Source organism: Corvus moneduloides, chromosome 14 (assembly GCF_009650955.1).
Source record: "Corvus moneduloides isolate bCorMon1 chromosome 14, bCorMon1.pri, whole genome shotgun sequence".
Classification (NCBI taxonomy): Eukaryota; Metazoa; Chordata; class Aves; order Passeriformes; family Corvidae; genus Corvus; species Corvus moneduloides.
Genome location: NC_045489.1, coordinates 19,632,507 through 19,655,905, shown reverse-complemented (window position 1 = coordinate 19,655,905; position 23,399 = coordinate 19,632,507). Strand labels below are relative to the sequence as shown.

At 53.9% G+C, this 23,399-nt stretch overlaps 1 protein-coding gene across 3 annotated transcripts; it reads right to left on the bottom strand.

Annotated features, from left to right (window-relative positions):
- Positions 1-62: 62 nt before the first annotated feature.
- Positions 63-22,372, bottom strand: LOC116451137 (exocyst complex component 1-like). 3 transcript variants are annotated; one of them, XM_032124273.1, is made up of 17 exons: positions 22,314-22,372; positions 20,414-20,543; positions 18,386-18,531; positions 17,249-17,433; positions 14,431-14,658; positions 13,203-13,335; positions 11,761-11,870; positions 10,610-10,759; positions 10,255-10,348; positions 6,583-6,695; positions 6,284-6,403; positions 5,715-5,785; positions 5,369-5,609; positions 4,307-4,490; positions 3,380-3,579; positions 1,206-1,400; positions 63-979 (listed from the first exon to the last, which is right to left on the bottom strand). In XM_032124273.1, the coding sequence occupies exons 4-17, from the start codon at positions 17,429-17,431 to the stop codon at positions 824-826; spliced, it is 2,178 nt and encodes a 725-aa protein (XP_031980164.1). In that variant the 5' UTR covers positions 17,432-17,433; positions 18,386-18,531; positions 20,414-20,543; positions 22,314-22,372; the 3' UTR covers positions 63-823. The 3 variants fall into 3 exon arrangements, with proteins under 3 accessions (XP_031980164.1, XP_031980162.1, XP_031980165.1); XM_032124271.1 differs by lacking the exon at positions 22,314-22,372 and having other exon boundaries at positions 20,414-21,623; XM_032124274.1 differs by lacking the exon at positions 22,314-22,372 and having other exon boundaries at positions 836-1,019; positions 20,414-21,624.
- Positions 22,373-23,399: the final 1,027 nt, after the last annotated feature.

The following is a 23,399-nucleotide window of genomic DNA, read 5'->3' as shown; positions in this document are numbered from 1 at the left end:
CTCCAATATTATTTTCTAACACACCAAATAAATGAAATAATCTTTGCCCTGCGAGGCAAATATCAAGGAGTTCAAACTCTTCAGTTGTTTAGGGAGAAGGGTTGTGGCGGACAACACGTGAGCCCCACGATCATCACAAGAAACAGAGAACATTTAACGAATGACAACATATTGGGGAGCTGGTGTAGGAAGATTCCTAAGAAAACGGGATAAAACCAGCCAATTCCCCAAGGGATCGGTTTGGATCCCTAGAACTGCACATTTTCTCCACTCCAGTTAAAATCTGAGTAAATCTGAGCTAAAAGCAATAAATCCATTGAAACTCTGGACTTTCATCTGCCAGGCAACGTTCAGTGGAGAGCTGTGGAGCAGAGGTGCCTGTTGGGATACCTGGATGTGGGAACACCTCACACATGGGGCGTCTCCATGGGGTTTAACCCTCTGGTTTAGCACAGGACCACTGTGAAATTCGAGCACAGAAAAGAAGGAGAAAGCCCCTGGAGAGAAGATGCTTTTCTGTTGGGAATGGTCTGCTGAGGAGGCGCAGCACCAGCGCTCGCTCTGGTGGAAATCTGAGGCTTCGAGGGACATTTCCTAGCAGCAAAATCGTTTCTTGGAGCAGGGAAGTTGTGGTTTGGGTCCGACAACTCCACTTCCCTGAGGGAGATTTAGTCCAGGAGCAATAAGGCGGAGGTACTTTGGGATTAAGTTCAGGATAGGAACATAAATAGCCAATTTGGGAATGTTTTGTGTTCAGCTCCTCGAAGGTGTGGCTGCAGATAAGGACTCCTGGGCTGCTCCCAACACCCAGGGAGGGATTTCCCTACATGTTGGACACGGTGATGGAGTTGAAGTAGCTCAGCAAGTCCTCCATGGTGAAGTCCAGGGCAATCCCTGATCCCGCGTAGCAGTGTTGGATGAGCTCCTCAAACTCTCGGTACTGCCGGATGAACTCCTGCTCCATGGCTTGCCACACCACCTGGAAAAGCAGAACCCTGCTCCATGGCTTGCCACACCACCTGGAAAAGCAGAACCCTGCTCCATGGGCTGCCACAGCACCTGGAAAAGCAGAACCCTGCTCCATGGGCTGCCACAGCACCTGGAAAAGCAGACCTCAGCTCCTTCCCCAGCCCCTGCAGCCACACAGGCATTGCAGTCCTGAATCCCAAACCATCCCAGCATCACACCCATCCCACTCCAGTTACCGGCAGCAGATTTTCCTCTGGGGACAGATGTTTGTGGATTTTCCTGTAGAGGGTCTCCAGGGCTCTTTTGACCTCCTTGCCAGGATATTTTTCGATGACTTTCCGGAGTTCCTGCTTGCTGTAGGCCAGCTGGAAGCTGACCTCCTCTTCCTTCACCCCCTGAGCCAGGCGGGCTTTCACCCCCTCAAAGAAATGCTGGGAAGGGAAGGAGACATTCCATGGTGAGCCGCCCTAAGGTGGATTCCTGCGTCAGGGCTGACACCCGACGGCTGCCCTCAGCTCCCTTCCCATGTCTAACTCAGCTGAAATGGAGAATTGGGAAATGTTTAATGAAGTATTGGAGATTTTTATCCCCCAGGAAAGCAGCGTTTAGGGAATTTCACGGTTCTGTCCCCTCCCTGCTCAACCAGCAGCATCTCTAAGGGTTCCAGACCAATGGAGCAATGGGACTGCTGGAAAAATCCCTCTTGTTCCTTGGTGCTCCTCTCAGTTTTCTCCCCACCGATGGTTTGGAGCCAGAGGTGGGGATGGGGGATCCCAGAACCTGGAGAGGTGGAAAGCAAAACCTGGATTTTCTCAGTTCTCGTGACATCTCTGCCACAGCTGGACAGGACATTCCACATCTGCTGCAAGACAAGGGAAGAATCCCTTCCTTCCTCCTCCTGTCTGTTCATACAGCCCAGGAATCCATTTCAGTATTCCTGCTGCAACTTGGCTGGGGAGAAATACCCTAAATCCCAAGGATGTAGAGCTCCTAAACCTATGGACTGTTTCCAAGAGCCAGGAGTGGGCTCCTGCATTACTTACACCTCTTTGCACCTTCTCTTGTTGAAGGGAAACTGGGCGAGATGGAGAAGGCTGTGCCAGGACCTGGGGACATCCAGGTGCCCTCATATCCCACTCACTTTGTTGTGAGCAATAAAATGATCCTTGCCCTTGGAAAAGGGAGGATGTGAAGCCATGGCAGAGCTCAGGTAGCACGAGACACGGAGCTGATTCTCCAGCCAAGCCAACAAATGTTTGACAGCAACGACTGGAAACAAATTGGAAGTTACAGGTCCCATAAATAATTCCAGCTGAGCTCTGTCTGCGAGACATTTTGGGAAGAGGGAAGGAGCGGAAGAGGCGCGGTCTCGGGAAGGAGGGAATGTCTGTTGGAGCTAGCAGAGCCAGATGCTCTTAGCTCAGTTAACAAAACAGCCGCTTGGGAAGTGTTGGATGGATCAGCCCAGGCAGCCGTGAAAAAAGAGCCAGGGTCTGCCAGACGCCGGCACGCAACCGGAGTGGGAATGGGAACGAACTGGGAATGAACTGGGAACGAACTGGGAACGAACTCCCCACCAGTGCTTTGGAATTCTGCCCCCGATGTGCCTGAAATGGGCACAAGGACAATGCAGCAGGAAAATGAGAAGATCCTTCACATTGTTGGGATTGTCAGTGAGGAGTGGGAGAGGCTTCCTTCTTGGCCGGGTGGTCACATCGTCTGGATAGAAGAAATTTTTTCCAGTGAGAACAAGCTGGGATAATCAATCAAACCTGCCCAGGGATGTGATAGAGTCCCACCACCGGAGCTTGTGGGATGGGACTGGACAGGGAGCTACAGCATCTCATCCAGGCAACCTCCCCAGGGAAGTTTGGACTGGATGATCCTTTGGGATCCCTTCCAGCCTGGGATCCTGGGATGCTGCCGAGGTGGGAGTGCCCAGCCAAACCCAGCAGTGGTCAGGGAAGGGAGCCCTGGACAGGACATTCCACATCGGCTGCAAAACAAGGGAAGAATCCCTTCCTTCATCCTCCTGTCTGTTCATACAGCCCAGGGATCTGTTTGGGTATTCCTGCTGCAACCTGGCTGGGGAGAAATACCCTAAATCCTAAGGATTTAGAGTTCCTAAAGGTATGGACTGTTTCCAAGAAACAGGAGTGGGCTCCTGCTCGATTTACACCCCTTTGCACCTTCTCTTGGTGTCTGTGCTCAGACTGGGAGAGCTGGAGAAGGCTGTGCCAGGATTTTGGGAATCCCTGAGCAGAATGAAATCCAGGTGCTCTCACATCCTGTGACAACAAAGTCCAGTCCCCGGACTGGATTGAGGGCAGGGAGATGGGAACACCAGTTAATCCAGAGTTTTGGGAAGAGCCCTTGCCCTTGGAGGTGCAGGCCAAGGTCCGGCACTCACATTGAGCCCCTCCAGGGGCTGGCCCAGGTATGTGGTGACGAATTTCTCCATGTGCTCCCTGGACCTTTGCTTGGCTTCTCTCTTCTTGCCCTCCAGGCAGGGGATGTTCTTTTGGCACAGGAAGTTGTGGATGTGGTGGAAATTTTCCATCATCACCATATCCGTGTTCACCCTCAGGTTTGCTGAGGACAGGCCCTTGACTGGAAAGGAAGGAGGGAATAGGGTGTGGAGAGAAGCCCCGTGCCTCTGGGATGGCTCATTTGAGAGCAGTTACCACACACATCCTGAGCCCTGTCCATGATTCCCCACCCCACCTGCTTCCCTGCAAACATTCCTGGGGCCTGGCAGGGCCGTGTCCATGGATTTATCAGTGGGTCACCCCAGGCTCACCCACAGGTGGCAGCTGCCCCTCTGCACCACCTCGTGATCTGTGCTCCGAGCTGTGGCTTCTGCAGCCCCTCAGGTCCTCTCCAGGCAGGAAAGCAGGATACTTCCACTGACAGGAAGCTGAGGGATCCAGCTGAGACAACACAGGGATCTACTGGAAGCTCCCCACCCTGCTCTCCCAACCCTTCTCTCCCTATCAACACCCCTTGGTGTTTCAGGGGAAGCTTTTCCTGGCTCCCAAGATCTTGTAAGAGGAGTCTGATCCCTGAGGAGCTCTCCCTCCGTAGTGGGGCAGGAGATGCTGGAATTGGATCCAGAGCTGAGCCCGTGTGTCTCACCCCTGTCACCCCTGGGCCCATCCCGCTGTGACAGCCACTGCGCACATGGAATTTGCCTGGTGCTAACAGGATCCTGCTCAGGGAGCCACATTTCAGTGCCTAAGGGACAAGTGGCTCCCACCCGGCCCTGGTGGCCCAGCGGGTCACTCCTGCAGCTGCAGGTGGACATTTCCTGGCCGGAACACCCAGCCTTGGCACTTACTGCTGCTGAAGACGCTGCTGGCCAGCCTAAGCTGGGCCTTGTCCAGCTCCCCCCAGCGCCGGGATGTCCGGAACACCTCCTCGGAGAAGGCCACGAACTCCTGGAAGCGGCTGACGCAGGGCAGGATCCCCCCTCTCATCCTGCTGGGAGCCTTGGCCTCCTCGATCTCCTTGCACATGGTCCCCTGAGAACGACACCAAGACGTGGCACCCTCAGATCCGACCTCGCTTGGTGGAGAACAGGCCAGGAAACAGGGCCAGGAGCTGGGTTTGGGAGCACTGCTTCCGTTTACAGTGCCTTCCACAGTTCCAAGGAATGTGACATTCCTTGTTTGAGGCTGGCATGGAGCTGTGCCTTTGGCAGGGGCTGCCAGGGAGGTTTGGGTTTCCCCATTCCTGGAGGTGTCCAAGGAACACCTGGGCGTGGCACTTGGAGCTCTGGGCTGGTGACAAGGTAGGGATCGGGCACAGGTTGGATTTGATGATCCTGGAAGGCTTTTCCAACCTCCATGATTCTGGGATTCTGTTTAGAAGGTTCTGGAAGAGGCCAAACATCACTCAGGTCTATTTGGCCCCCTCCTACTGATGCCAAGAAGATTTTTTGCCTTTTCTTTTATACCCCTGTTATAACTTTTTACAACTTCTGTATTCTCAGTGCTTTTTGCCTACATTCTTGGACTTGTTTGTCAAGCTAAGAGACTCAACATTTCAGAAGCTTCGTAGCTAGGGATCAGTGTGCCTCAGAGCCCAAGGTCCTCTCCAGAACACATTCTGTAAACCAAGATAGAACCAGCCAGGGGAAGGTTCCTTGGGGAGGGGGGCTCACTTGAGCCTCTCATTGGGGAATCTTTGATAGATCTGCTAATTAGTAACACCTATAATGTTATACCCGATGTTGGGGGGACACACTCATACTCGGCGGGTGCATTTCGATGCACATGACCTGGACGTGTGCACCTAAGGATCCTTAAAATAAATCCCAAGGTAAAATCCCTTTTCCCCTTCTAACCGTGTTTGACTCTTGATTTTAAGACCAGGAAAAGGCATCAGTACTGACACTCACGATGCATTTGTTGAAGTTGCTCTTGGCCAGGAGCAACACATTCCCCAGGAGGGTGCGGAGGAAGGACGAGGGGGCAGCTGAGGGGGAGCCCCAGGTCCCAAACACGGAGTCACTCAAGGTCACCAGGACCTGCAGGCAGCCCAGTGGGTGGACCTTGCTGCAGATACCCAGAAACGCCCTCAGCTCCGGCTCCAGGCAGCTGAAGATCTCACTCAGCAGTTGGCCTGTGGCTTCTTCTGGCCTTAAAAACCAAACCAAACCATGGCAAAGGTCAGGAATTAACTGGGAAGGGACACTCCAGCCCGTGTCCTGTCAGAGCACCCAGTGTCTCCCATCACCCACGTACTGGCTCTGGCCCTTGGTGCAAGGAGGATCCTCTGGAGGTGCTGTGGGCTCTCGTCCCTTAGTGGCAGATGCCTGAAAAAAGATTGGAGTGGAAATTATCAAAGGGTCCCAGAATGGTTTGGGATGGAACCCAAACCCCCTGCCCTGGGCAGGGACACCTTCCACTGTCCCAGGCTGCTCCCAGCCCCAATGTCCAGCCTGGCCTTGGGCACTGCCAGGGATCCAGGGGCAGCCACAGCTGCTCTGGGAATTCTATCCCAGCACCTCCCCACCCTCCCAGGGAGGAATTCCTTCCCAATATCCCATCTAAACCTGCCAAATGATGATTTCTCTGCTCTCCCTCAGCCAGGAACATGAGCTCTGGATTTATTTCTGCTGCCTCCTGTTGGAGTCCTGTTTAATGCTTGGAGACCCCTGATTTTCCTGGAGCTCTGAATGAAATTCCATTTCATTCTCCTCCTGAGCTTCCCCACTGCTGGTTCCTGGAGGATGAGAGCCCAGGAGAGCTCAGGTGGTACCCCATGGATGTGCCAGGCTGGATAATGGGCCCGGAGAGGACACGGTGCTCACCTTCACCTCCAGCGCCTGCAGCTCCACGGAGTCGTGGCCCAGTCGGAAGAAGAATTCCTGCAGGAATTGCTGCTCCGAGGTGCAAAGGGGCTGCAGCTCTCTCAGCACCTGCTCCAACACCTGCTTAGAAACCACCTCTGGTCAGGAAAGCCTCTGGAATTCACTGGGGACACTGGAGCAGGGCCGTGTCCACCTGAGGGGACATCGGGCAGCACACGGAGCACCTCTGCCCCTGCTCCAGGGAGGGACCCCGGGGCGGGGTGGGACACGGAGCACCTCAGGCACCCCCAGCTCCGTACCTTGCTGATGTTCCCCCTGTCTGGGGCGTCCTCCTGGCTCTCCCTGCTCCCGGGGAGGCTCCACCAGGGCTGCTGCCTGTTCCCCATCGGCTTCTCCCACGTTTCCTGCAGACCTGCACGGGGTGTGGGATGTCAGAAATCCCATCCCGCTTGGATTCGCCAGCTCTTGGAGTCCTGGATATTTAAATTCTTAAATGTCTCCTTTTATGTCTGCCCTTATGCATTAATTGACCTTTTCCTGGTGCATTCGGATAAATGGGGAATTCAGATGAAATTCCCTTTTGTTCTCTGCCTTCTCACCTGATTCTCCCTCTTTTTCATTATTTTTATTTCGTTAAACTGCCTTTTTATTTCATTGATTGTGGCATTTAGCCCTTTGCTGCCTCGTGCTTACTCCTGAGAGCTGGAGTGTGGAAAATCCCGGGGAATAAGAGAATAAATCAGCACAAAAACCTGCAGAAGCCTCAGGAAAATTGTTTGCAGCTTCGTTTTGATGGTAACTTGCCATAAAAAATATCCAGGGGAGGTGGGAGTGGCTTTTTCTTGAAAAATGCCCTTTTAAAATTAAAATCTTTCACCTGGAAATAAATATATTTCTCCAGCATTGGCAGTTTTACCACCGGGGGCTTGGGTTGAGTGGAAAAGTTGAAAAAGTCCTTTGAAAGATGCCTTTAAAAAATCCTTTTCTACTCCCTGAAAGGAATCAGTGGGGAAACATCCGGATTATTTCCTAATTAATTCTAAAAATGGGACTCATTCCCCATTCCCAGAGGTCCCTGTGGAGTCAGGTCACCTCTCCTTCTCTCATAACATCCCAAATATCTTTATCTGAGCCACTCCCTGCAGGGCTTTCCCTTGGGAAGGATTTGTGAGCTCCACGCTGAGCAGGGATGAGGGATGAGCCAGCCCTGCTCCCGACCTCAGCCTTGCTAAAACCAGGACTAAATTAATGAGCTGCTTCCTAATCTTTTTCTCACTACAATATAATTTCACCAGCTGGGAAACAGCAAAACCGGGAAAACATAAATCTTCCAACAGCAAATGGGAAAGAATTTCACAAGCCTATGGAAGAGGGGATGGGAAAATGAGAAAGGACTTAATTAGTGGCTCCCAATTAATTATAAACAGCTCGAGGTTGCCTTTTAAACTCTCCCATCGCGCAAGGCGAGGAATCAGCAGGCGGTGCCATGAATAAAATCCTCTGTGAGGGCGGGGAACCAACCCAAACAATTCACTGGGGTAATCGGGAGCAAGGAAGCAGCCTGGAGACCTGGACTGGGATATTTTCCAGCAGGGATGAGGGATATGGGACAGCGGGATCAGGGATGTTTTCCGGCCGGGATGAGGGATATGGGACAGCGGGATGAGGGATATGGGACAGCGGGATCAGGGATATGGGACAGCGGGATGAGGGATGTTTTCCGGCCGGGATCAGGGATATGTGACAGCGGGATGAGGGATATGTGACAGCGGGATCAGGGATGTTTTCCGGCCGGTTTCCTCACAGCCCGGGCTCCACCCACGAGCAGAGCAAACAGCAGGAGAGACCTTGGATGAGCTTCCTGCAGAACTTCACCAAAGCCAAACAAAAACCAGCCCCGGGCCAGCCGGTTCTGCGGGAATATTCCAGCAGGAGGCTCGGGGAGCTGGGAGAGCCCTCGGGTGCTGGCCTCCTGCAGAAGGACACATGGAGAGCCAGACCAGGAATTTTGGCTGTGTCCTGGAGCTGGGAAGGGGTCACCTTCCCCTGCTTTGCCCCAGGACTGCAGAGGTGGCACAGAAAGCTCAGCCGTGACACTGCCAGCCCCGGGGAAGGTGCCACAACCTCTGTGGGGACAACTTGCTAAAAATTCCCTCTCTTCTCACAAACCTCCCTCGGTGATGTTGTTCCAACGTTCTGCTCACATCAAGGACGGGATGGACAAGCCCAGCTCGGCCCGGGGCTTCCTGCCTGTCCCAGACCTGTCCTCACCCTCCGGAGCAGAGAAGGGACATCCCAGGACAGCAAAACTCAGCTTGTCCTGCCCGTGGAGCAACCCCAGCACAGGGCAGACACTTTGGGATGATTTCTACCAGAGCAGGAACACCTTGTAGCCATCAAGGTGTCCTCCCAAGGGTTTCCTCCTGGGCTTTCAGCACTCCTGGTTTATGGACTCGTGTAGGAATTAAAGATGGATAAAACACTGGCAGGAAATCCCAGGTTTGACCCTGATGGCAGGGGATGGGGCAGGCTGGCTGCCACACGTGCCCCACGCCACCTTTTGTCTAATTCAACGACGTTATTTTCGTGCAGGGTCTGGTGGTGGCCATTGGGGTGCCCTTAGGACTATTGAGGTGAAATTTTCCTCCTTTTTCCAGGTGTTTGTGGCAGCACTCTCCACCCTGCTTTGATCCCAGGGCTTGGAGGTCTCCTGTTCTCCCAGTGGCTGAGGGTCTTTCCCAGGGGAAGTGGTGCTGGGCAGGAGGAGCTGGGGGGGGGGTGGGGATGCTTTGGGTGTGAGGAACCCCAGAAGTGGGAGGCACCAACCCCAATCCCTTCCCTCGGCTCCATCCCCTGGCTCGGGATCTTGACACCGGTGATGAAGGAGGTGCAGAGCTGGAAGTGCTGACTCTGATGGACAAAACACACCAGTCTGACCTTCAAACTGGGCCAGACTGGCCTGGAAATTTCCATTACAGCTCTTTGTTTTGCTGAGGGAAAATGTGACTTGTGGGCCATAAAAAATTTCCAGAGGAGAGATCAGTTTCTCTTTTTATCTTCAGAAACACCTGACTGGAATATTTTGAGTCAGATCCAGCGATTTTGGTGGAAATGGGCACCTTGGGACAGCACAGCCCCACAGTCAGCTCGCTGTGAAATCATTCCATAAATATTGCTGTGAATTCCCTCTGTCTTCCGGGACAGGCTTCCCCCTGCAGGGAAAAGTGTCTGAGGAATCCTGTGTGAAATACGGACCAGGCTGTATGAAATCATAAAATCACGGAATGCTTTGGGTTGGGAGTGACCAAAGAATCGCCTCCTTCCACCCCTGCTGTGGGCAGGGACACCTTGCACTATCCCAGGTTGCTCCAAGCCCTGTCCAACACAGTCTGGAACACTTTCAGGGATGGAGGAATTACAGGGTCTTCCTGGAGTCTTCTCCAGGCTGAACAACCCCAGATCCCTCAGCCCATACCCACAGGAGAGGAGCTCCAGCCCTTGGAGTAGGTGAAGGCAAGGAAAGAGGAAACTTGGTGGGGATTTTTCAGGAGATAATGGTGGAGTGGGAACTCTGGGAATCTTTGAGAGCTGGGGAGAAGGGACCTGACAATGGGTTTTGTTTTCCAGGCTTTTCCACATCCCCCTCTCTCTCCTACGGCTCCTCAGGACGCCATCCCAGCCACCCCTGTGTCATTCCTGAGCCCTGCACAGGGAAGGGAACAAAAGCTCTGGCTCTGAGGAGCAGCTGAACAAAACTGGGGAGTTCATGGAGCCGAAGCTCCCACAAACACCGCCTGGTGTGGAGCAGAGTCGGCTTTTCCCATCCTGCCAGCCGCCGAGCCAGGGAACAGAGTCCTGGATCAAACCTGGGGAAGCCACCTGTGCTGGAGGTGACTGTCAGCTTCCCTGGTGCAAACAAACCCTGCCCAGCAGCACGAAGGCTGGATTTTAATCAGATTTTAGTCACTCACTTCCTTTTCTTCTTCCCAACAGGGACATCTTGGCCTGTTCAAAAAGGGCTTTGATTTCCCGCTCGTAGAGCCTGCCGAGATTCTGGGAGTAGACCTGGAATGGGGAGAAATGCCCAGCTGAGAGCAGAAAAGACCAAATTTGGGCACTTCAGACCGTCTCCTCCAACACAACTCTGCCACCTCCCAGCCTTCTGTTGGGCTCCAGGTTGGCCGGACATTCCCAGAAGGACCAAACTCCAGAAGCTCCTGGGTTCCACGGCTCTGGTGAGACCCAGCTCCCGTCAGGAATTCCCCAGCTGGACCAGTCTGTTCCCAGGGAATGGTTTGCAGCGTTTGTTGAGGATTTCAGCCATACCTTGGCGAGGTCCCAGAACAGAACAGGGTTCATGTTCCTTAGCCAGGCCATGAGGGGTGTGTAGGGCAGCAGCTCCTCGTGGTGGGGCCCATGGCTTGAGGCAGCCACGATGCCAATGGGGTGAGCAAGAGCAGGGGCCTGAGAGTTACCCTAAAGGGACAGAAATGGCAGAAAAAGTCAAATAAAACCACCTCCAAAAGCTTCATAATCACCCTTGAATTTCCAGCTCTGAAATTTCCGAATTTCTGACAATTCCACTTTTCTGGCATTCCCAGTTCCATGTTTGAGAAGCAAATCCCAAGCTGCAGCACTCGTAACTCGAGTTTTAATCCCATTGTCTTGGAATGATTCGTGGCTGGCCCATCAGTAACACGTGGGGCACTCCAGAGAAACACTGGAGATCAGAAGAGAACACGGGAGAAAAGCTCCTTGTGGAGGAACATTGTCCTGCTGAGCCCTGGCAAGTGGATCTGCCTCAGGGGGTGGGATGCAACGGAAAAGAAGGATTTTCCAGGGTCTGGTGGTGCTGGGACACAGAGCTGTGCAGGTGGGATGGGATTGGGGCAGGTTCAGAGCAGATCCACGTGGAAGAGTTCCCTCAGGAATGTGTCCAGTCAAGGTCTGTGAATCTCCGAGGACGGAAATCCCGCAGCTCCCTCCCAGTTCCCTTCCCAGAGCCACTGCTTGAAACCAAACGCCAAAGACCTAAGGAAGTAAGGATTTGGGAAGGAAATCTGTGGGATTTCTGCCCACAGGGATCTTTTCCACCGAATCTTTTAAACTGCCAAATCAGCACTTGAAGGTGTAAATCAAAGGATCACAGGATTGGCGTTTATCCTGGGATTTTAGGTTACAAACAGATCAACAACCCCCAAAACAAAATAAGAAAACCTGAAGGAAAAATCTGCAGGCCTGAGGACTTGAGGCCTTTGACCAGAGGGATTTGGGGAGCGTGGATTTCTCCTACGTCCCTGGAAAATTAACCTGAGGGCTGGGGGACGGTGACCAGGGGAAGGTGTGGGGGAAGATCTCTTTGGAGAGACACTTTGGGAAAATCCTGTCCTGGCAGCATCGCCTGCACGACTGGCCCGGCTTTCCCAGAATATCCCGATGTCCCAGGATTTGGAGCTGCCATGGAGAGTGGAGCCCACCTGCAGCTCGAAGATGCTGGTGATGTAGTTGATGAAGGAGCTCTCAAAGTTCTGCTTGAGGGTTTCAAACAGGATCAGCTGCTCAGCCACCGCCTGCAGCTTCCGGTAACCTCGAGGGGAAAAAAAGGATATTTTGGGATTTGAGGGGATTTGGGGGGCGGCGCTGCAGACCCACATCCCTCAGAAAACTGGGAACTCAGACAGAACTCCTGAGCTAAATCCACCCAAAAGCCAACGAAGGGGGAAAAGCTTTCCTGTGGTGCCAAGGAAATACAGACAAAGAGTTGAAAATAAAACTTAAGAAAGCAAAAATAATCCACGAGTCCGACCTCAGCCAAGGAGACACGCCCAGTCTCACCACAAGGAAAACTTGGAATTTCCTGCCAGGATCAATCCCTGTGCGCTGCCAGGATCCAAGAGCTCCCACATCCTGCCACAATGAATTGTTGTTTTTCCGTGCTGGAGCACAGACAGCACGGAGCACGTTTCCCACCCACGGCTCTCCCCAGCTCCTTTCCGAGCTCCAAGGGGTATTGTCCACCCCTGGCAGGACACACGGCCTCACACCCAGGGCTTTAGAGGGATTGTGGAGACAGCTGGCAGGGGTTGACCCCAGTTCCAATGAGAACTGGACTGGCCAGTGTCTAAATCCAGCGGGAGCTGCCAGCAGAGCTGCCCCTGGAGTCTGGGTGCTCCAGGCTGGCCACTGACAGCATGAATTGGAATTCTCTGGGAATGGAGCCAATCCGGGCTGGGAGAGCTGGGGGTGCTCACCTGGAGAAGGGAAGGACACAGGGACACCTCAGAGCCCCTGGCAGGGCCTAAAGGGGCTCCAGGAGAGCTGCAGAGGGACTGGGGACAAGGGATGGAGGGACAGGACACAGGGAATGGCTTCCCAGTGCCAGAGGGCAGGGATGGATGGGAGATTGGGCAGGAATTGTTCCCTGGGAGGGTGGGCAGGCCCTGGCACAGGGTGCCCAGAGCAGCTGGGGCTGCCCCTGGATCCCTGGCAGTGCCCAAGGCCAGGCTGGACATTGGGGCTGGGAGCAGCCTGGGACAGTGGGAGGTGTCCCTGCCCATGGCAGGGGTGGCACTGGATGGACTTAAAGGTCCTTCCAACCCAAACCATTCCCTGATTCCTAGATCTCCAGACCAAAGCCAACCCTCCAGGCTGTTTCCCCCGTTCGCAGCTCCAGGGGAATATTGTTGATAACTCTGCACCTGCCAGGTCCCCCCAGATCCCTGCTGCTCGTTGGCTTCCCAAATCCAACCCTTGTATTCCTGCTTTTCCGAGGCGGCCTGCAGGGCTGCTCAGCCAGCACAGGTCCGAATTCCCGGGAATATCCCCTCCAGCAGCAGTGGCTCAGGGACACTGCGGGGCTGGGCAGCACGGGATGGTGCTGGGTGTGACCCCGTGGGATAAATCCCTGCTCCAGACTCACTGGGATGGATGGGAATGTCCATGCAGGCGGACAGAGCCTCTGCTGCAGCCGTGCAGGCTCCGACTGCTGCGGGGCTGGACAGATCCGCCCGGCTCAGGGCGTCGCGGTGCTCCCTGCTCAGGTGCAGCCGGCTCTGCAACAAGGCCAGAGAGGACAGCTGCAAACTCAGCCTGCTCTTCATCCCTCCCCATCCCTTCTGCTCCCACTGGGAATGCTGCTGGCTGGGAGCAGCGGCTGCTGTGTCCCTCAGGGAATCCACGAGAATCCCCATGAAAACCAGAGTTGTGCCCAGGAGCAGCTGCGCTGGTGGCCAAGGAAGGCCTGGCCAACCTCAGCACGAGTTTCCAAAGGGCTGGCGCCCCTGGAATCACTGCAGGCAGCAAAGGAGAAGAGGAAAAGCTAAGGGTGAGAAATGGAAAGGTCCCTGGCACAGAGGTCGCCACAAGCCGTGGAACTGGGGATAAGTTCTTGCATTTATGTTCCATTGGAAATAATTTGCTTTCCCATATTCCAAGGGCTCATCCAGAGTCTTTCCCCCCGCTGTGCTGTCCCCTGTGCTGGTGTCCCGTGGCTGTGGCTGCAGGGAAAAGCTCCTTGTGCCAGCAGGGGAGCAGGGAGGAGCTGATGTGCGCCCAGCCCACACGAAATGGTTACATTGCCTTCAGGAGAGGGGGAAAAATAGGAAAACAGAGAAAAGGAGAGAAAAAAATGGGGAAATTCCCATCAGTGGGAAGAGGAGAAATAGGGGCGCTGGACAAGCAGCCCCTCCAAGGCAGCAGGGAGTCCCCCCCATGGTAAATGTTTATTTTCCCTCAGGACATCCAAAGTCCCCTCTGCACGTGATGGAGCTGTGCTGGTGGGAGCAGGATTTGACCAGAGGCAGGTGTTGCAAGCTCTGCCTGCTTCTAATTAATGAATTCATTAATTAATTGCTGTGCTTGTGCATTCCCAGGTAATAATTATTGGCTGTTAAATTACTAATTGGCTTCGTCATTCCTAACCCTGCCCTGGGAAAGGACTTTCAGAGACCCCTCTGGGCCACAGTGAGGGTCCTGCACCTCCCAGCTCTGTGTCCATCCTTATCTTATCAACAGCACCCCTCATTTCCCAGCCAGAGGAGCTCCATAACCCTTGCAGACCATCAGAGCTTGCAGTGTTTAAAATTCCTTGGAAGTTTTTCCCAACAGATTCTCCAGCTGGAGATCGATGTCCTCATAAACCCACGCACCGTGAGGAACAGGATCTCATCCATCAGCCTCGCCCTGTTGGACGCCATGCGGTGCAGCAGGGAGTTTTCCTGGTGGATGTGATCCATCTGCTGCTTCACGCTTCCCAGGAGCTCGTCGTAGACCTGCAGGGTCTCCTCCACCCTGGCCACCTCTGCCAGGGCCTCGTCGATGGAGCTCATCAGCTGGGCCACCTGCTGCTCCGAGGAGATGAGGGCGCCGAGGTTGGCCTGTGGGATGCAGGAGCAGAGGGATTCAGAGCTTGGTAGGGGATGATTGTCACCATCCTCGGGTCAAATGTCCCGTCCTTCACCCTCCTGAGGCACGGCAGAGGCCTCACGGCTGTGACGTGCAGGGTGTTGGTGGAATTGCCACTGTCCCACCTCTGCCAAGTGCCACCCGCACGTCCCCAGGGCCAGGGCACACAAAACCCTCCCCTGGGTGAGGTGTCCCCTCAGAGCACTTCCAGCTGCCACAGCAAGCAAATTCCTGCCGAGTGTCCAGGAAAATCCGGCCGTGAGCAGAAAAGTCTCCGTTGGAGAGGCCACCAAGCGCTGCTGGTTCTGTGCACTGGGAGCGTCTCACTGCAGGGAGTCTCCAGCCCTCATCTCCACAAGTGGTGCTGTCCCCTGAGGACCTGAGTGTCCATCCCACAAAGATTTCATGGAACCCTAGACTGGTTTGGGTTGGGAGGGGTCTCAAGATCATCCTGCCATGGGCAGGGACACCTCCCACTGTCCCAGGCTGCTCCCAGCCCCAATGTCCAGCCTGGCCTTGGGCACTGCCAGGGATCCAGGGGCAGCCCCAGCTGCTCAGGGCACCCTGTGCCAGGGCCTGCCCACCCTCCCAGGGAACAATTCCTGCCCAATCTCCCATCCATCCCTGCCCTCTGGCACTGGGAAGCCATTCCCTGTGTCCTGTCCCTCCATGCCTTGTCCCCAGTCCCTCTGCAGCTCTCCTGGAGCTCTTTAGGCCCTGCCAGGGGCTCTAAGGTCCCCTCTCCAGGTGGACACCCCCAGCTCTCCCAGCCCCTCTGACCATGGGCACTCATCTCCCACAGCACCAGCGATGCTCCCAACCTGCGCGGCCCCGCTCCCAGAATTCTGCTTCCCCAGCACACCCAGGGACTCCATCCCGCCCCACCAGCTCTGCTCAGAGCTTCCCATTTATTAGTTGTTCTTTAATTAGAGCCAGAAGCCTCCCCCAAGCCTGTCCCCGCCACCCCTTCAGGCTGTGGCCACGGGGAGCATCCCCGGTGACACCGAGGGGACAACGCTGCTGGAAGGGGCTCTCCAGAGGCTCCAACTCCGGGAACAGGAATAGAATCCAGCTGCAGGCAGCACAGAGCTGCTGCGAGCTGCCTGCAGTTCCACACGTGTTGGGATCCTGGAATTCTGGAGGAATATCAATGTCCAAATCAGAGCCTTTGGCCTCCCGGTGTCCCGGCCGTGCCGTCCTTCCCTTTGGAAAAATCAACTTTTCCTTGCTGCCAGTGCAGGGATTTCTGTGATTCCCAGAACAGCTGGGCTGGAGGAGGGTGATTAATAGGGGAGAGGAAGCCAAGGTGTTACCACTGGGATGTGGGGAAAACATTTAAATGGATGCATGGGCTGGTCCAGCTCGCTGGGATTAATAACATTTAATGTCAGAGATTAGGGCTCGGAAATGGAAATGTTCATTAATTAATTTGTATTAGTGGGAAGTCACATTTATTCATTAGAGGGCATTAAAATAATGTATTCAGTGGCGCCTTTCATCTCCAAAAACTTAATAAAGATGTATTTGTTGCTCTCCCAGGGTGTTTTATAGCTGGGAACAGTCACAAAGTGCCTGAATTCCTCGCCAGGAGCTGACAGGAACAAGCCTAGGGAGTTTGGGCTTCCAGATTAACTTCCGAGTGTGTAATAAGTCATATATGGGAACACAGCAAACACTGCAGCAAAGGAGGTTGGATTTAGGGTTTGTGGTTTCTTGTATGGTTTAGGGTATTTCCTTTGGCTTATTTTTTTTCCCCTTTTTTCCTTGGTTACCAACCATAAAATCCCAGACATTTCAGCAGCAGATAAATGCTCGCAGCAGCTTTCCCAGGTTTTTTGTTCCAGCACTTAAAGGGGAAATTTCCTCTGCAGAAATGCAATAAATCACAGCAGCTCCCATGGAGTCAGTAAAGCTCGGTAGTCAAAAATCATGGAATGGTTGGGGTTGGAAAGGACGTAAAAGCCCATCTAGTTCCATCCACTCAGGGACAGGAGCCAGGGATGCTGAAGGATCCTCTTGCGGGTGATCCTTGAGCTCCTTGGTTTCATTTTCTCCCTTTCCGTTTCAAATCTATGGAAAAGCACAGAATCCTGGAGTGGTTTGGGATGGAAGGGACTTTAGAGACCATGTGGTTCCAGCACCTTCCACTGCCCCAGGCTGCTCCAAGCCTCGTCCAGCCTGCCCTTGGACAGTTCCATGGATCCAGGGGCAGCCACAGCTTCTCTGTGCCAGGGCCTCCCCACCCTCCCAGGGAATTCTGGAAACATCCTATGCCTTTTCCACTGGCCCTTCCTCCTGGTTTATATTTTCCTTTTCAGTCTCCTTCCAGCTCTGTTTCATTTGCCCACCCTTTTCCTTCTCCCTGGATGCTGCTTTTCCTTCTCTAGGGATCCCTTTTGCTGCTTTCCCTCCCTCAGCCATCCCCAGACCCACCCCACAGTCAGGCCCTTCCCTTCATTTGCTCCTGGAATTTCTCCCAGGTCACGCTCCCAGAGCGAAGGGAAGAGCTGCCGCTGCCCAGAGCCTCAATCCCTCATCCCAGGCACGTCCGTGGCTCCGTACCTCCTCCAGCCCCTGGAGCTCCCGGCTCAGCTGCTCTGCGAAGGCCACGGAGTTGTCCAGCAGGGGCTCGTGCTCCTCCATCAGCTCCAGCACATCCGCAGCTTCCTCCGGAGTCACCTCCTGGTACGCGCCCAGCTCCTCCCGGAGCTCAGCCTCCTTCCCGTCCTCCTGGGGCCTCTGCATCCCTGGGAGATGTGGGAACGGCCAGAGCCTTTTGGTGAGGTCGTTTTAGCAGCCCTGCTCAAATTCCGGCCCACTGAGGCCGAGCGATGAGTCCAAGAGTCGGAATAAGATCACAGAGTGGGGCAAAGGAAGTTGGATGTGGGATGAAGGGTGAGCTTCGTAAGAGGGACAAGATGGATATTGGGCTTGGCTTGGGTTGGGATTTTCCTCGCTCACCTCTCCAGGATCATGTGCTGGGACACCCCGATGTGTCACACAAAGCTGGGACAAATTCCAGAGGTAAAGAAACTCCTCGATTCAAATTAGAAACTCCTCTAAGTTAAATTGGACACGAGGAAGGTTTTGACAATGCGGGTGGGCAGGCCCTGGCACAGGGTGCCCAGGGAAGCTGGGGCTGCCCCTGGATCCCTGGCAGTGCCCAAGGCCAGGCTGGACATTGGGGCTTGGAGCAGCCTGGGACGGTGGAAGGTGTCCCTGCCCATGGTCCTTACAGTCCCTCCCAGCCCAAACCCTCGTGTTTCTGTGAAATGGACTGGAAGTCGCGTGTTGGAGAGTTAAATACACATATAAATAATATCTATATATAATACAGTTTCTATCCACAAATCTCTTCATTTCTTGATGAGGGCGTGTCACCAGGCCCCTGCCCTGGTGTTACCAACACTTTGCTCACCTCCCCAAACCGCATCCAGAGATTCCTGGAAATGAGACAAACGGTGTTCATACTCCCAGCCTGGCTCCGTGTATCCATGGGCAGTGGGTAAAGCAATGGCTGTGCCTCCAGACCCCCAAACCCAGCTCCTGCTGCCCCTCTCTCCCTGGCACCACCTCACCCTGTCCCATCACCCGCATCCACTGCCTGAATTTATTCACCTTTCACTGATGGGGACGCTGCCAAAAGCCCAGAGCCCTCTGAGTGTGACGAGGCTATTAATTAATTAATTCATTAATTACCTTCCACTGCACCCGAGGGGACGTTCACAAAGGGGACAGCGCCGGTTCAGCTTCCACAAGCACCTGAGGAAGGCTTTCCTCTCCTCCAAGCTGCTGGAGGTCCACTCGTAACGCTTCTCCAAGTGCAGCTCAAAGTCCAGGCCGGCCTAGACGTCCACAGGTAATTAACACATCAGCTAATGAGGTTCAACCAGTCCTGGCCCAGCACTGCTCCTTAAATTCCACTTTATAAAACCCCTCCTCGTTTTACTGCACTTTTGGGGGATGAGTGATGGGTTTTGATGGTGGCCAGTGGCAGATGCTTGGGATCAAAAGCATTCCAAGGGCAAGCCCGGAGTTCTGGTGCCTTCAGGATTCCCTGGCAGCTTCCAGCATCCCATGATCCAGGAGCTCCCCGAGCTGGAGGTTGGATGCACAGCCCTGTGTTTAACAGCCCTTGAAGGAGCTGCTGTCCCTGCTCTCCTCTGACGGTTTGGGGGGATTATTCAGAGCGTTGGCACTCCCAGCATCCTGTGGGAATGAGCTCAGAAGTGCTGAGTTGGAAAGGGTGAGCAACCGGAGGGAAGAATTTGGGATAAATCCAGCACACACCCCACCCCCACTGCAGATATTCCCTCTGCAATCCCCATCCGGCTGAAATCTCTAAGCTCTCTTCACTCCAGAGTGGGAACACCCGGAGAAATCTCAGAAAGGTTTCCACAAGCTCAGCCCTGAAATCCCTCTGGAAGCAGTGTGGGATCAGCTGGATCACCCAGCAGCCCCATTTCCTGGCAGGGGAAGGAGAATGGACAGGGAAAAAACCCACCCCTGGCTTTTCCCGTGTTGTTTCCATCCATAGAAGTGTTTCCATCTCCCCGTTCCCAAGGGATGCTGCCTCCTGGAGGGGAGCTCCAGCCACAGGAGGTGCAGTTTGGCCACTGAGCTTCGTATGAGTGGAAAGAACAATGGAGGCTGCTGAGCTTAGAATATCCCACAGCTGGAAATCCCTTCCCGCACCATCCCAGCTCTGCAGCCCAGCCTGATCCTCCTGGAGGGTTTCTAATTGTGGGCACTAATCAGCATCGCAGCCTCGGGGAGCTGCCTGGGATCACTGCACTCCTCAAACCCCTTCGCTCCTGGCAAGGTTGGAGTGACACTTCCACCCATGTGCCAGTCCCTGGGATGGCACAGAATGGGGAGGAGCCGGTGGCATTCGGGGTTATGGAGTGTCTTGTGAGGAGCTATTAAAGCAGGAGGATGTTAATTAATCGCCTCGTGAATATTCATGATGTTTTGGTCAAGGCAGCTGGAGATGAGCTGTGCCAGCGTTTGCTGGTGCCAGGGAAAGTCTGGTTTGAATTCCAGCCGGTGAGCAGGTCCCATCTTGGGAATGGCAGGGATAATTCCGGCTGTCTGCGTGCAAGGAGCCAGGAAGGGGCAAGGGAGAGGCTCCAGGCCTGGTGAAGGGAAGAGAGGATCAAGGAATGGTTTGGGATGGAAGGGACCTTAAAGCCCATTTTGCTCCTTCCACTATCCCAGGCTGCTCCAAGCCCCGTCCAGCACTGCCAGGGATCCAGGGGCAGCCACAGCTTCTCTGGGAAATCCATTCCAGCCCCTCTCCACCCTCGCAGGGAAGGATTCCTTCCCAATATCCCACCTATCCCTGCCCTCTGGCAGTGGGAAGCCATTCCCTGTGTCCCGGCACCAGCAGAGGAGGATGTGGAGAGGTCATCCTGCCCGAAGGAAGGTGAATGGGGAGGAGGCTGCAATCTAAAAATACATCTGGAAAGGCAAAGAGCTGCCTAAAGGACATCACGGCACGACGGGAATGATGGGGGCAGGAATACAGGCTGGGAATTACAGGAAAGAGAACCAGGCTCTCTCTTTGCCTCCCAGCAGGAGGGGGGCAGGAATACACCAATATTTAAGATCAGTATGATCAGTTAATCCCATGGGACGGCAGATGAGGGGGGAAAGACTGAAAATCCTGGAGGTATCCTCTCCTCCGAATTCCTGAGGAGCCAAAGTGGTTGGAGGAGCCAGGCTCACCTGCTGCAGGAGCTCTCAGGTGTGGCGGGAGCACCTTCTCGCCTTGAGTGGAGGAAATGTCAGGTAATGAGGGAGCAGAGCAGATCTGCATTGGGATTTTTCCTTCCAGCCATGCTGTGCTTCATTTGTCCTGGGTGTAAAACTGGGAAGCTGCTCTTTTCCCCATTTATTTTTGTGTTTATGGAGCCCCAGGCGTGTTGCCAAAGCTCCGGGAACATTCCCATTAATAAAAACCCTCATTATCCCAACTTTAACGGTGCTCTGCCAGCCCCAGCAGCAGAAAGGGAGGATCTCATCCAAACTGTGTTTCCCCAAAACCTTAACATCACCCTAAAGGCACAAATTCCCGCTGACTCCAGCCTTCCTTAATCCCTCTCTCAGTAAATCCAATCCTTAAATCCCTTATGGAAATGTCTGTGGAGGAGCTTTGTCCCCATGGCCAGATGGGCCTGGCTGTGTCCTGCCAGCGCTGGAGGCCGGACAAGAGCAGAGCTCTGCAGCCTCCCAGGGCTGCTGCAAACAGCTCCAGAGGTCCTGGGCTTTCCATGGAAGCCGTGTCTGTGCAGCGCCAGGGAATCATGCAACAGGCTTGGAAAAGAACTCCAAAATCAATCCAGCCTTGGAGTGAGCAGCACCCTGAGCACTAAGCCACGCTCAGGTCAGGTATTTGGCCAGCCTGACCTTCCTCAATTAGAGATGGATGATCCAGGAAGGAAGGAAATCCCTCAGCATCGCCTCAATCTCTTGGACACAGGGGGCATCTCCCTGCAAAACCCAGCCAGGATGGGGAGATGATCCATAAAAGCTGTGGCTGCCCCATCCCTGGGAGTGTTGGAGCACCCTGGGCTGTGGAAGGTGTCCGTGCCCAGGGCAAGGGGGGAATGGGATGGGCTTTCAGGTCCCTTCCCACCCAAATCCCTCTGGAATTCTGTGATGCCTGGGTAGCAGGAGGTTGGGCTGGAAGGGATCTTAAAGCTCCTCTCTGTCCAACCCCCACCACAGGAGATGTTATTGGGATGCTTTTCCACTCTCAGCAGACCCAGCAACGTCAGGATTCCTGGGAATTCAAGGCCTGTAGGTCCTGGATGAACACTCGGAGACCACCCAGGAGCTCTTTCAGAGCCTCTGGGCTGCGTGGGGAGGGGAAAATCCCAAGTGGCCACAACTAAAACCTCGAGTTCTGCAAATGTTTGAGTGAGAACCAGGGGTAAATAAAAATACAGCCTGCCGTAAAATAATAATAATAATAATAATAATGATAATAATAATAATAATATTTACAACGGGCACTGGGAATTTGGAGGAGGAATTTGTTGTTGAATTTCTGGCTCTGCAGTGAGCTGAAAGCAATGAACAACTCCTTCCCAGTTACTCCCTCAGCTCAGCCACGCATTTAAGGAGCTTGGAATCACACCCCCAGTTATTAAAAATTCCTACCAAGCCTCTGATTCCCCCAAAATAAAAACAAACTTATGCTGAAATGCTTCTGTCGCCACCGCATCCCTCTGAATGAAGGCCCTCTCTGGGTTATCCTGGCTCCTCCATCCCTGTCAGGTTTTCGGCCTCTCCAATGGCACTTCCCTCCCCACACCCATTTTCCAGCACTAATTCATTTTGAGCAGCACTTGAACTCCAGGAAAATGATGGAAAGGCAGAGTAATAGAGGGCTCCTGGATGAGTTAATTTGGGAAGCGCGACACTTCCCGGGGCCGGAATTGAAAAGCTGTCGGCAGCAGAGCAGGATCTCCCCCCCTCCACCCCATCATCCAGACACAACCTGAGAGACTTGAAGATGTCAGGGAAAGCTTCCTGAAATTCCCTGAGAGGCGCCCATCACCCATCCAGCTGCCGGCAGCCGCGGAAAGCGCCTTGGGAAAGGGAAGAGCGGGCAAAGATTTACCGGGAGAAATGCAGGGGGTTCCGTGGTGAGGAGTCTCAGAACAGGAAACGATTTGTGGGTGAAATGAAAGCCCTGAGAGCAAAACAGGAAGCCTGAAGAACCTGAGCGAAGCCCTGAGCGTGAGGCCGGGGCAGGAAATCCCCAGGTGCACGAGGAGCATCGGAGCTGCAGAGGGGGCAAAGCAAAGCGAGATCGCTCCCCATTTCCTCTTTGTTTGTTACAGAGGCAAAATCGGGGTTAAATCATCTCCGTTTCCTCTTTGTTCAGTTAAAAAGTCAAAATCGGGGTTAAATCATCTCCATTTCCTCTTTGTTCAGTTAAAGAGTCAAAATCGGGGTTAAATCATCTCCATTTCCTCTTCGTTCGATTAAAAAGTCAAAATCGGGGTTAAATCATCTCCATTTCCTATTTCTCTGTTAAAAAGAACCTATATCAGGATCGAATCACCTCCATTTCCTATTTCTTGGTTAGAAAGAGTCAAAATCGGGGTTAAATCACCTCCAGTTCCTATTTCTTGGTTTAAAAGAGTCAGTCTTTTCAGAGAGAAGTGTTTCCTCCATCTGAGCTCACCTGTCACCCACTAACCCCGGAACTGCAGCTCCAGGGGGGATTTGTTTGGGATTTTTCTTTCTTTTCCTGACTTTTTTTTTTTTTTCTTTATCCCCCTTTTTAAAATTCACCTCCCAGTGCCAAAGACAGGAAAATCCCAGCTGTCCCAACCCTTCCAGCCCCGGCAACGCCCCCTCCTGTGGGTGCTGGTGTGGATGCTCAGCATTAAGGGTTTGGTGCAGCGCAGGCTCCACGGATTTAGATCATCCCCAAAAAAATCAGGGAAAAGGGAAAACCAAATGGAACATGGTGGCCCGGTGGCACTGGAGGGGTGGCACAGCCAGGCCTGGCGTGTCCCTCGCTGTCCCCAGCAGGACGCCGCCATTCAGATGCAAACAGGGTGATTAATTAAACATCAAGCCTCGCTTTTTTTCCTCCGCGTTTTCACCTCCGCTGCTCTCCGCTCACATTTTTCTGGCCTGCTGGGTTTCTTCATGCCCCAGATAACTCCGCCGCTCCTTGCAGCCGCCTGCTCCT